Source organism: Notolepis coatsorum (genome assembly GCF_963971535.1).
Source record: "Notolepis coatsorum genome assembly, chromosome: 13".
Taxonomy (NCBI): Eukaryota; Metazoa; Chordata; class Actinopteri; order Aulopiformes; family Paralepididae; genus Notolepis; species Notolepis coatsorum.
This window is the reverse complement of record NC_140177.1, coordinates 123,069,051-123,082,574: the sequence shown is the minus strand read 5'-3', so window position 1 is coordinate 123,082,574 and position 13,524 is coordinate 123,069,051. Positions and strand designations below refer to the sequence as shown.

Below are 13,524 nucleotides of genomic sequence, written 5' to 3'. Positions count from 1 at the left end.
TGTAGTGCAATCCTTCATCCATAAATATAAAGTGTGGGGAGTGGGTGCTACAGTGTGTTTGTTTAAAGTGGGTGTGTGCTATAAAGTGTGTGGAGTGGGTGCTACAGTGTGTTTGTTTAAAGTGAGTGTGTGCGTGTGGATGTGTGTGCTATGTGCGTTTGGTGGTTGTTGTTGTGTAGTGTTCATTCATTGTTCGTTTAGCAGCCTGATGGCCTGGGGATAGAAGCTACTTCTGAGTCTTTCTGTGCTCGCCTTGAGACTCCGGTATCGCTTGCCTGACCGCAGCAGTTCAAAGAGGCAGTTGTTCGGGTGACTGGAGTCTTTAATGATTCTCTTAGCCTTGCCCTTGCAACGCTTGTAGTAAATGTTCTGGAGGGTGGGGAGCCCCCCTCCAATTGTGCGTTCGGCTGCACGTGTCACTCTTTGTAGTCTGCTTCGGTCTTTTGCAGTGCTATTCCCAAACCAGGAGGTGATGTTGCCGGTCAAGATGCTCTCTATTGTACATGAGTAGAAGTTCTTAAGGATCTTCTGGCTGACTTGGAACTTCCTTAGGCGCCTGAGGAAGTAGAGGCGTTGTCGTGCCTTCTTCACCACACTGTTAATGTGTGTGGTCCATGTCAAGTCCTCGGATATGTAGGCTCCGAGGTACTTGAAGCTGTTGACTCTCTCAACCGGTGCCCCGTCGATGCTGAGGGGGCTGTAGTCCTTGACCCCCGACCTCCTGAAGTCCACAATCATCTCCTTTGTTTTGCTGACGTTCAGGGAGAGGCTGTTTTCCTGGCACCATCCCGCCAGGACCTTGACCTCTTCCAGGTAGGCCCTCTCGTCGTTGGCAGAGATCAGGCCCACCACCACTGTGTCGTCAGCAAATTTGACGATTGTATTGCTACTCCGCTGAGCCACACAGTCGTGTGTGTACAGGGAGTAGAGGAGGGGACTCAGAACACAGCCCTGGGGGGCCCCTATGTTGAGGGTGATGGATGAGGAGGTGCAGTTGCCTGCTCTCACCACCTGGGGTCTGCCAGTCAGGAAGTCCAAGACCCACTGGCAGAGGTCATAGCCCAAGCCCAGGTCCCTGAGCTTGGCTATGAGTATGGAGGGGACTATGGTATTGAATGCCGAGCTGTAGTCGATGAATAGCATTCTCACATAGTTCCCCTGCCTCTTGTCCAGGTGTGATGCTGCTGTGTGCAGCACATGGGATATGGCGTCCTCCGTGGACCTGTTGGGGCGGTATGCAAATTGCAGGGGGTCCATGTTGATGGGGAGGGAGGAGCAGATGTAGCCCTTTACTAGCTTCTCAAAGCACTTCATGGCTATGGAGGTGAGAGCTACAGGGCGGTAGTCGTTGAGGCAGGCAGGCTTGGATTTTTTGGGTACAGGGATAATAGTGGACTTCTTCAGGCAGGTGGGGATGACAGCCTGACAGACTTCCATTGCTGACCTGTTAATATAGGTGGACACTCTACCGAGACATTTTATTCTCTGATTGATCTTTGTGACCACCTTTTGTGCCATGCTCACCCCTGATAAGGTGTTGTCCAAAATACATCCTAAGTATGTGACTTCCTCCTTTGCCGTTAACTCGATATCTCCTACCACTACCTTGAACCCAGGAGACCTCTTAAGTCGTATGGCCGAGCCAAAAAGGATAGCTTCGGTTTTACCCAGGTGTAGGGATAACCTGTTTTCGACCAGCCAATGACTGATCTTGACAAGCTCTAGACTGAGTGACCTCTCTACTTCTCTTTTGTCCTGATGGGAGACCATGAGTGCAGCATCGTCCGCAAATAAAAACAGTTTACAATCACATGCAGTTTTCATGTCATTGATATATAAAAGAAATAAAAGTGGTCCTAAAATACTTCCTTGCGGCACCCCGCACGTCTGTTGGAGTGAGGAGGATATGGTCCCATTCATTTCCACTACTTGTTTCCTGCCTCTCAGATAAGACTCCATCCACCTTAAGGATATACTGTTAAAACCCATAGCCTTCTGTTTATATAAAAGTATGTTGTGGTTAACAGTGTCGAAGGCTTTTTGGAAGTCTATTAAAACCATCCCACAGAATTGACCTTTGTCCACCTCTGTTCTAATTTGGTCTGTCGGATATAATAAACATGTGTCTGTGGAATATGATGTTCTAAATCCAGACTGGAGCTCGTACAACAGGTTGTTTGTAGAGAGGTATTCGTTTATTTGATCATTAATGATCCTTTCTATGACTTTGGATATGATGGTTATCGTTTTGTTTGTAGTGTATAGTGTTTGTTTGTTCTTTTGAAGGTATTAGCGTTTACTCATATCACATGCAAATTGTGCATATGGTAATTATGTGGTAAATAAACCCAGTTGGGGTGTTATTGGAACGGACCTTGTGGACATTCATCCTTTCACCAGACGATTACCCAGCACAAGCAACAGACGCGTCAACTATATGTTTTAGCCGGTATCAGCCTCCTCAGGGCTTTATAGATGTATTGTTTTTGTTTAGTCAAGTTAGGCCCTTACAAGCAGGTTGGCACCTTGCATGGTTGCCTCCGCCGTCGGTGTGTGAATGTGTGAGTGAAATGGGGTAAAATGTGAGGAACAAATTGTAAAGCGCTTTGGATAAAAGAGCTATATAAAAAAGCAGCCATTTAGCCATTATAATCCAATACAGGAAGAAAGGTGATGAAATCATCTTGGTTCATAGAAATGTATTGTTAAAACACAGTAAATCGAATACAATTTAGGTTAGGAGTTGGGTAGAGGACTTGACGTTCTCTGGCCAGGAGAATTGAGTCAAGCACCCCCCCCCTCTCTCTCTGCGGAGTCACCTTGTAAACTATTTGGGATGAAAGGGGGCGGGGAAGGTATGGCAGATAGAAACGTACGATCCCATATCAATGACATTTTTCTAAAGAAACTATAGAACTGGACACTGTCCACAAACTCCAGAGTACGGTGTAATTGTTTGTACACAATCTCTCACATTGATGAGAGAATTAGGACACTCAAGCTTGTTTACAATAAGCAGAAAGACCAACTACTGCTCTCAATTTCAGGGGTAGTTTATGGACCTTCAGGGTAATCTTTGCCCCGAGTCTCTGTTCATTTCCTAGCCTGACGGTACTATATGGCCAAAGATATGTGGACACCTGCTTGTCACCAACATCTCATTCCAAAATCATGGGTATTAATTAGGGCTGTACCTCATTTTTTAACATTCAAAGATTCTATTGAAGTATTCGAATGAAGCTTCGAATGTCTGTCATCATATTTTATGACATAATCAAAACAATTTTTTTTAATTTATCCTCAAACTAAATCCTCAATTTGAATAAAGTGATTAATCCGATTAAATGAGTAATTTATTTTATTAAATCAACTTTCTTTAACACATTGGGCGCCATGGGTTAAACCCATCAATATACCCAGTCTGCCACCACTGTGAGCCTATGGAGATGTTTACCTTCTTTGCAGGGCTATAACTTTTAAAATGTTATTGCTATATTGACATTACTATGGCCCATTCAACATCGATTATCTATCGTTCAGGATGTGGGAACGTTATATATTTTCATTCATACATTGTTGTGTTAATACAGTCTAGAATATAAGTATGTTTTTAACACATTCCCCGCCATCCACGCTGTACAGCGTTATTGCCCGCCATGCGTTGTCTGCCAGACCACGCTGTACAGCGATATTGAGATCAATATTAAATTTTTTCGCCATGGCATTCATAAGTCATACACCTCCGGCACTGCAGCTGAAACCTACGGCGAAATACAATGACGGCTCAATACCGCCGTCTGGTGGATGGTCGGGCGAGTTACACTCGAACAACAGGAAGTGGGAGGTGTGCGTCGATTAAATTCATCCGGCCGTCAGACATTGTTGCAAGGCTCCCGACAGATACTATAGTACATATGGATCGCTTTATAAACTTAATAATCGATATGATTTCGGCGTTTATTGCGACATACAAACCGGAAATGGACCTAGGCGATCCGACGTCCTATACTTGGGATATTTCACCGCCAGTCTCTTTGACGCACGGTAAGAGGACGCTAATGTTATTTTCAGCCCAATTGTTTATTCATTTCACTGCAAACCGATCTGATCAATATATCACCCATACTACATAAAGCATTTACTGACGATCACGGAATTATAAACGACCCCCCCCCCCTTTCCTCCACGCATGATGACGCATAACGTATAGGATCATATACAGTAAAACATTTTAATATAGCGTGTATCGGGAATAAACCGCAATCGATAATCTATATATGCGTTTAGGCCTATAACTCACGTTCTAGGAATTACTGCAGAAAACGATAAAAACATACTTATATTCTAGAAGGTATTTTTGTATGAAAGTTTGAATGAAAAAGTATAACGTTCCTACATCCTGAACGATAGATAATCGATGTTGAATGGGCCATAGTAATGTCAATTTAGCAATACAATTAAAAAAGTTATAGCCCTGCAAAGAAGGTGAACATCTCCATAGGCTTACAGTGGTGGCAGACTGGCTATATTGATGGATATAAGTTATGGCAGGGAATGTGTTAAGCTTTTCTGCTGTAATTCCAAAAACGAGAGTTATAGGCCCCGACGCATATGATAGATTATCGATTGGCGTTTCTTTCCTATACACGCTATATTAAACAATTCAAATGTATATGGGTATACATTATGCTTCATCATGCGTGAAGGAAAGGGGGGGGTCGTTTATAATTCCTTGATCGTCAGTAACGGCTTTATTTAGTATGGGTTGATATATTGATCAGATGGTTTGCAGTGAAATGAATAAACAATCGGGCTGAAAATAACGTTACTGTCCTCTTACCGTTCGCCGATGAGACTGGAGGAAAAAGATCCCAATTATTTGACGCCGATCTCCTAGATCCATTTCCGGTTTGTATGGCGCAATAAACGCCGAAATCATATTGATTATTACGTTTAGAAAGCGATCCAAATGCACTATAGTGTTTGTCTGGAGCCACGTAACAAGATATGACTGCCGGAGGGATTTCCTCGACGCACCGATCACCACTTCCAGTTTTGGCAAGAGTGTAACTCGCCCGACCATCCACCAGGCGGCGGTATTGAGGCGTTGCAATCTCATACAGGGTCCCGCTGCAGTCCGGAGGTTGGCTGGATGAATTATGAATGCCATGGCGAAAAAATTTAATATTGATCCAAAAAACAGCGTAAGTCATTCTTGGCGTTCAACGCATGGCGGGCAAAAAACGGCATAACTCGTTCTTGGCGACCAATGTGTTAATGAATATAACTCATCAGTTTCGTCAACATAAATAATCCAATAAGGGCACGGTTGGTACGAAAGTGATGGTGACGTCTTGATGGAGCGCCGAGTGCCAAGCGGATGCAGATAGGCTACATAATTTATGATAAATGTTTTATTTAAATCTTTATGACTAGTCATATACTATAATAGTATAATACTATAATATTAGCGTAGCCTAATCTTTATCTGCAACTGTGAAGAAAACCCCCATTGGTTTAAACAGAATGAACAGACACACACAAAAAAGATAAAATATATATATTTTTTTATTAAAAATAAAAAATTCGAATGTTGATTTAGAATTCGAAGCTTTGAAGCATTCGGTACAGCCCTAGTATTAATATGCTTTTTGGTTTCCCCTCTTGCTGCTATAACAGGCTATAAGTTCTGGGAAGACTTTCCACTAGATGTTGGAACATTGCTGCAGGGATTTTTCTATCATTCAGCCACAAGAGTGAGGTCGGGCACCAACGTGGGGTGATTATTAGACTGTTGACGGGCCGTTTCTGTGTGGACCTCGCTTTGTGCTCAGGGGGGCATTGTCATGTTGAACAGGAAAGGGCTTTCCCCAAACTGTTGCTACAAAGTTGGAAGCACAGAAGCACCTAGAACGTCATTGTATGCTGTAGTGTTAAGTTTCCCCCTTCACTGGTACCAAAGGGCCTGAACCATGAAACACAGCCCAGACCATTAAAGGAACACGCCAACATTTGGGAAATTAGCTTATCATCTTCTCCAGAGAGAGACAATAAGATAGATATCAGTTTCCTCTCGGCACGTTCAGTAGAAAGCTATCTGGCTGCATGTTAGCCTAGCTTAGCACAATGAAATGGAAGCAGACAGTGCCGGTTGAGGTGTTAGTTGGACAATGCCTAGGCTAACCGGCACTGTCCGCTTCCATTCATTGTGCTAAGCTAGGCTAACGTGCAGCCAGATAGCTTTCTACTGAACGCAGATAAGACAGTAAGCTCATTTCCTTATTTTTTTTTATCCACTTTTTCTCCTTATTTTTTTTTCTATTTTTCTCCCATCCCAATTTCGCCTTGCCAATTCTCCCTTCAATTCTCCCCTCCCCTGTCTCAAACATTGCTAGACTATGCCTCCCACTGGTCGGCTGCAGTGAGGACGAAGCCTTGTGTCCCCTCCGGTACATGAGGAGGCAGCAGTCGCATCTTTTCACCTGTACAGCGCGATCTCTCAGCGGCGAGGAGTAACGCGTGGGAGGCTCACGCTGCCCCGTTACTTCCTGATTCTGCTGTACAGGCGCACCAACCGACCTGTAGGAGTCGCTGTCCACAACGTCCAATCCCCACCCACCAGCTTTCCCACCCCTAACACTGCCAATTGTGTTAGTATGAACGGCCAGCCAAGCTGGTAGCAACGCCGAGAGCTGGGCTCGAACCCAGCCTCTCCTGCGTTAGTGGCGAGCGCCTTGCCCACTGCGCCACTTAGCCGCCCTACAGTAAGCTAATTTCCCAACATTTTGGCGTGTTCCTTAAAGTCTGCAGATACTTTCTGCCATGTAGCGTCAAATCATTTCCAAAACACAGCTGACCTACCTGGAGGGTGTCTGCGTTTTTGGCCAAGCCACTCAGGGTGTCTTTCAAACAGGAAGTGAACTCTTGTTGGGAGGCGACATCGGTGCCTGTTCAATATAAATACAGTTTAGGTTACGATATCAATAGACAGCATGAACACGCACACAAAACATAACGAGACCCAAAATAACTGACGCACCAGACAAAATATAACGGCACTTTGCCAGAACATGGTACCGGCTCGACCCAACTCACTTTTGGTACCGGGTTCTTTGATTTCCCCTGCAGATGGTACTCCAGTCAATGGGGGCGGGTTTTGACTTCCACTGCAGATGGTACCCCAGCCAATGGGGGCAGGGTTTGCAGGGATGACCGTCGCTGATTGACACAGTGCGGCTGCTTGTGTGTCTGTGTACCGTTTCATTCATAAAACAAGGAAACAAGTGTGCTGTCAAAACAGCCATATGTTGGCAGCTTAAAGGGGCACTTCACCAATTTATTTAGCACATAATCTCACACATGTGGGGCGGCGTGGCTCAGGGGTAGATCGGGTCGTCCAATGATCGAAGGGTTGGTGGTTCGAATCCCGCTCAAGCCCATGTCCATCCCACTGCCGTGCCGTTGTGTCCTTGGGCAAGACACTTAACCTACTTGCCTCGTATGAATGTGTATGCATGTGAATGAATGTTGGTGGTGGTCGGAGGGGCCGTAGGCGATGATTATTCGCCACGCTTCCGTGAGTCTGCCTCAGGGCAGCTCTGGCTGCAATTGTAGCTTACCACCACCGGTATGACTGTGTATGAACGAATAATGGACTCTGTAAGCGCTCTGGGGTCACTGGGGTGTCACGAAGAGCGCTATATAAATCCAATCCATTATTATTATTATTACATATCCCAAGGCTATAAACTGTTTTGTACACGTTAATTTAGTTTGACAATTATTGAGAGTTAATGAGTTTTAAATATCTCCTCCTGTGATGTCATCAGATGCTTGTGCTGTGTTAACACTTTGATTGCCTAAGGCTAAATTCATGATATACCATAGGCGGCACGGTGGTGTAGTGGTTAACACTGTCGCCTCACAGCAAGAAGGTCCAGGGTTCGATTCTCGCTTGGGGACCAGGTTTCCATGATGCCAGGTACCCAGGTGGGGTATCTCCCAGGCCTTTCTGTGTGGAGTTTGCATGTTCTCCCCGTGCTCGCAAGTGTTTCCCCCCCGATAAGATAAACCCAATGGAAAAACATGCACAACAACAGATCGCTAACGCTGTGGCGTCCTTGACGAAGACGGACAGGAGCACTTGGATTGGTCCCCTGGCGCGGCTCACGTTGACGCCTGTCTGCTCCCGGCTGCCCTTGGGGGGGAAGGACGACGGGATGGGTTAATCGCAGAGACAAATCGCATCGGCGATCCTAAAGAGACAATGCATGCGTGTGTGTTCCGGTGTGTGTGCTATCCTAACCACTGTGTGTACCACTAAAACATTGAGTGTCGTTGCATGCCGAATAAAGACCTCTGCAACAGGTCCTGCATTATTATTATTATTATTATAGGTTGCCAGCTCTATTTGTCTATGGAGAAGTTCCCCTTCTTTGCAGGGCTATAACTTTTTAAATTCTATTGCTAAATTGCCATTATTAGGGCCCATTCAATGTCCTATATGTATTGTTCAGGGTGTATGAACGTTAAACTTTTTCATTCACATATTCATACTAAAATATGATCTAAAGTATAAGTATGTTTTCATCTCTTTCTGCAGCTTTCTCCAGAACGTGATTTATAGCCCCAAATGCATTATATTGATGATCAAATACAGTTTGATAGCAATCGGCGAGATATAAAAAAATCCAACTGGACGGACTTCTGGAAGTTACTACACGTCATCTGATGTTGACCGGATGGGCGAGGGGGCGTTTATAATTCCGTGGGCAGCGTTATACCATTCATCTAATGTGAGTCAAATGTTCATCATAGCAGTTAGTGTCGAACACGGAAATATTACACGCTAAAACTCACCCCAGTCTCCGCGGGCCGTTGGGCGATCAGCGTGGGGTAGACAGTTTTCCATTATGGGATGTAAAAATATCCGGTCCATTTCCAGCTTGTATAATAGTATATACGTCCAAATCATGTTGTTTATCGAGTTATTGGCAACGGATCGCTATGTATTGTGACGAGCTAGAGTGCCGGAACCTATACCGAGTGCCCGGAAGTAATATGGGTGAACAGCACATCGTCCAAGTAACTTCCTGTTTGGCGATTGCGCTGATCGGCCACCAGATGGCGCTCTTGAACCGCTAGAGGGTTCAGTGGGGCTTTTTGGTGGGTCTCAGGCCAGCGGATGGGAAATATCACAGATCACAGATTTTTGAAATATTGATATCAAAGACGAGTTACGGCGTCTTCGGCAACTTGAGCATGGCGGGGAAGGACGCCTAAACTCGTCTTCTGGCAGTTAAAGTGTTAATTACAGCTCAGTGAAATTAAGTTAATCTAAATCATTTAATTGAGCTGTAATTAACAGGGCTCTACAGTGCGACCATATTGCTCGCATATGCCCCTAGAAATATGTTTGTGCGAACCGGAAAAATCAATTACTTGCACGGTGTGCGAGTGAAGATTACAGCCTCAGTCGTGCTTTTTTTCTCCCTCCGCTGATAAATAGTTAAAAAACTACAAGTCCCACATTGCACTCAAGCCAACGGTCCAATCACAGTAGAGTGACGTGACTGGTTTCAAGGGAAATAAAGCAAATGACCAATCGGAAGCTCTCATTTGCTTGTTTACTTCCTGAAAGTCCGCCATTGCGCTATGCAAGACTTTCCCGAGACAGTAACATTAAGTTTTATGTAACTTATTCTAGTCTTACCAATAGCAATAGATTTTAGAACATCTAGATTTATCGATAGCAATAGTAATATAACGTTAATGCAACAAAACGAATGCCTTGCTTTGTTAATCATAACGTTGATGCAGTAGCGTATGTCGTTGTGTTGACTGTAACGGACATGATAATAACATTTTCAAATCGATGCAGTTGAATTTTCCCCTTAGGATCGATGCAGTGCGATGCATTGTTACACCCCTACACCAAAGTCACTGGCCCACTATGCGTGTGCTAACTTGGCTAGCGTTATCAACAGCAGAGGTGGATGCAGGCGGTGTGACGTAATTGGCAGAATCGACTGTCAATCAATGGTCTACCTGACACGCAAACTCATAAACAATGTTTCTGTACTGGAGGTGTACAGTATTTCAATAGGCAACCCTGAAAGGATTTATTTTCTAGAAGAGCAACACTAGCCAAAACATAGGCATTGTATGCATAAAAGGGGCAAAAGCTAAAGTTAAGTGACTGTTACTTTTGTAGCAGTAGTTTGATTTGATAGTTTATTTGATAGGGACAGCACATGTTAATGAACATCAAGTACAAAATACAAAATGTAAACATGCAGGGTTGTAGCAAGAGCTAATTTACACCAGGAGACCGCAAAACTCATTCAATAAATAAATAAATAGCCTGCTTAGGGTAAAAGCATTGTGACAATCAATGATAAAAACAATAAAAACAAGAAACAAGTTACATAAACTAAATCAGATAAAAAATTATCACAGTTCTGGTTTGCCTTAAGATGCAGTTTAAGATGAGTCTTGAACATGGAGTATGTGGGGCACTCTCTAATCACAACTGGTAGGCTATTCCAGTAGTTACCACCTTTAACCCTTTCAGTGCCACGGACGACATATCTCATTTTATCAGCCCCCCCATTGAGTGCCCACGACGACAAATATCGTTTTATTTTTTTATTAGCGATCTGAATTCATATTTCATCAACCGAGTCTCCCGTTGGTACACCAGCCCCTACAGGAGCTCAGATTGAAAAGAAGCGCCCCCTATCGTCTATCCCTGTGTAACTGCAGGTCAGTTGCTTAGACTGACCTGGGATCTGTAGATCTCTGGGGGGGAGCCAACTGGCTCCTTGTGCTGGCGAGCAGTCTGCTCAAAAGGGATCTGCTCGCGGGACGGAAATCAGCCTGGAATATATATTTACAGCAGCCAATAATCAATCAATAAGCATGATCGATATTTGGAATGGCGATCAGGAATTGGAATACTTTTTGGAGAACATCTGATCTAAGGTAAGGAGTCTATGTTACCAGTCTTGGGGTAATCAGAGCTGTATTCGCGGAGATATCAGCGTGTCCCCTATGTGTGATGTGGCTGTTTGGCTGTGATCGCTGATGAGGAAATCGATTTTTCAGCTCGCGTCTATAGCGTGTATACGTACACATATACTATCGATAATCTAGCGTTTATTTGAAAACGATTCATAAATAGGCCGAAAAATTACAACGTTTGTGTATTCTAGAATATTCCAGTAAATGTCTTTTATCATGGAATCTTTATATTTTCCTTGAAAACGAGGGCTTTTCAAAATGCTATAAAACGAAAATGAACCGATAAAAAACAATCCGTTTCGACAATGTTGACAAACGAGTCATTGATAAGCGACGGGCAGATTAGACACATAGCCATAATTTAAAACATAGATTAGGCGTTTTTAACGCTAACATTGAAGTGGATGGTGGCATTCAACGGGGTAAATCAACAGATGAGGCGTTTTTAACGCTAACATTGAAGTGGATGGTGGCATTCAACGGGGTAAATCAACGTTAATCAAAGGCACTGAAAGTGTTAACAGAGAACACAGTTTTAGCAAAGGTAGTATACCGAAAAGGCACCTTACAGTCCCCTCTACTGATGGCCCTGGTGGTAATGCCAGTGTCTCCTTTTTGTTTAATGTCACTGCCTCTTTTTATTAGGCCTAGTTGATGGCTACAACTTTGCCACAGTAGGCATTAATCACTTAACCCATTCTCTGCCACCACTTTTGATCATCCTAAACCATCCTCTGCCAGCACTATTTGTCTATGGAGATGTTCACCTTCTTTGCAGGGCTATAACCTTTTTAATTGTATTGCTAAATTGACATTACTATGGCCCACTCAACATCAATTATCTATCGTTCAGGATGTAGGAATGTTTTACTTTTTCATTCACACATTCATACTAAAATACCGTCTAGAGTATAAATATGTTTTTATCGTTTTCTGCAGTATTTCATAGAACGTGAGATATAGGCATAAATGCATATATTAGATTATCAAATGCAGTTTGATACCGATCCATGCTATATAAAAAATGTCAACTGTACATGGTCCTAAACGTCATGACTGATCATCTGCGGGTGAACGGAGGGGGGGGGGGTATAAAGAAAAACGCTGAAACTCACGTCAGTCTCCTCATAGCGTTGGGCGATGAGAGTGGAGCAAACAGATCCCAATTATGTGATGTTGATCGATGCGATCCATTTCCGGTTTGTATATTACTAATACACATCCAAATCATGTTGATTATTGAGTTATGGCAAAGATCCATTATCCACGGTGTCTGTATTGAGCCCCGGGACGATAAACGAGTGGGCGGACGAAATTAGGGGACGGACCGAGCTCCAACGGGCACTTCCGGTTTGGCAACTCGCCGATCGGCCACCAGGTGGCGGTATTGAAGCGTTGCAGATTTGTGATGGCTCAGACAGCAACAGCCAAGACTCCGTGGGTGAAATATGAATACCATGACGAAAATATGAAATATTGATCTCAAACACGCCTTATGGTGTGATTGGCAGGCAACGCATGGCGGAGAAACCCGCCTTAACACGTGATTGGCGGAGAATGGGTTAATAGTTCAAATGTCTGTGTCCCATTCCCGTTTGCACACGCAGATACACACGCACACAGTGGGCCAGTGACTTTGGTGGTATGTGCTATTGCACAGATGCATGTCCCGTTCCCGTTTGCACATGCACGCACAGTACAAATATACATTTATTAAAAAAAAAAAAAAAAAAAAAATCGTTACTTGAAATATTTTCACTGTGCTCCTAAATATTTTTGTGTGCTCCTAAATTTATTTGTGTGCTCCTACATTTTTTCATTTAGGAGCACATGTGCTCCTTGGGAAAAAGGTTAGAGTAGAGACCTGATTAACATAAGAGTTGATGACATCACAGGAGGAGATATTCTTTTTTTTTTTTATCTACTTTTTCTCCCCATTTTCTATTTTTCTCCCATCCCAATTTCGTATTATCCAATTCTACCCTCCCCTGTCTCGAACGTTGTTAGACCATGCCTCTCACTGGTCGGCTGCAATATGGACCAAGCCTTGCATCAAGTCAAGTCAAGATTTTTATTTGTCACGGCATACAAGTATACAATGAAATGCGGGGGGTCTTGCCCGCAACGATTGTGCATAATACAATAATAATAATAATATAATAAGAATCCAATAGGATGAGAACGACATTTGTGCAATAATACAAGTAATCAAAGTAGGGCATATCGGTATATGTACATGAGTTTTTTCAAGAACATGGTAAGAAATGCTAGGTCCTGTGATAGTGCAATACACTGTTAGCTACGGATGAGGCACTGGGTCTTTATGTACACTGCTATACAATGCTATATTATACAATCTCAAGTTATACTATACTATTTTTAAAGTGACCTTTCCTTTTGTAAAGTGACCATAAGTGTGAGCGTGTGCCGCATGTGTGTGTGTGCGTTCATGTTAAAGTGACTGTTAGTGTGTGAGCGTATACAGTGTGTGTGTTGCAGGGT

The 13,524-nt window shown here is 43.6% G+C and overlaps 1 protein-coding gene across 2 annotated transcripts in view; it reads right to left on the bottom strand.

Moving 5' to 3' along the window:
- The window catches only part of pex19 (peroxisomal biogenesis factor 19), a 36,845-nt gene that overhangs the window by 17,220 nt on the left and 6,101 nt on the right, over window positions 1-13,524 (bottom strand). The window contains exons 4-5 of one of the 2 annotated variants that reach the window (XM_084327113.1): window positions 7,096-7,248; window positions 6,862-6,947 (exon numbers count right to left, since the gene is read on the bottom strand). In XM_084327113.1, coding sequence (XP_084183239.1) covers window positions 6,862-6,947; window positions 7,096-7,248 — 239 coding nt within the window. The remainder of the gene's footprint in view (window positions 1-6,861; window positions 6,948-7,095; window positions 7,249-13,524) is intronic. The other variant, XM_084327114.1, reaches the window with a different exon arrangement.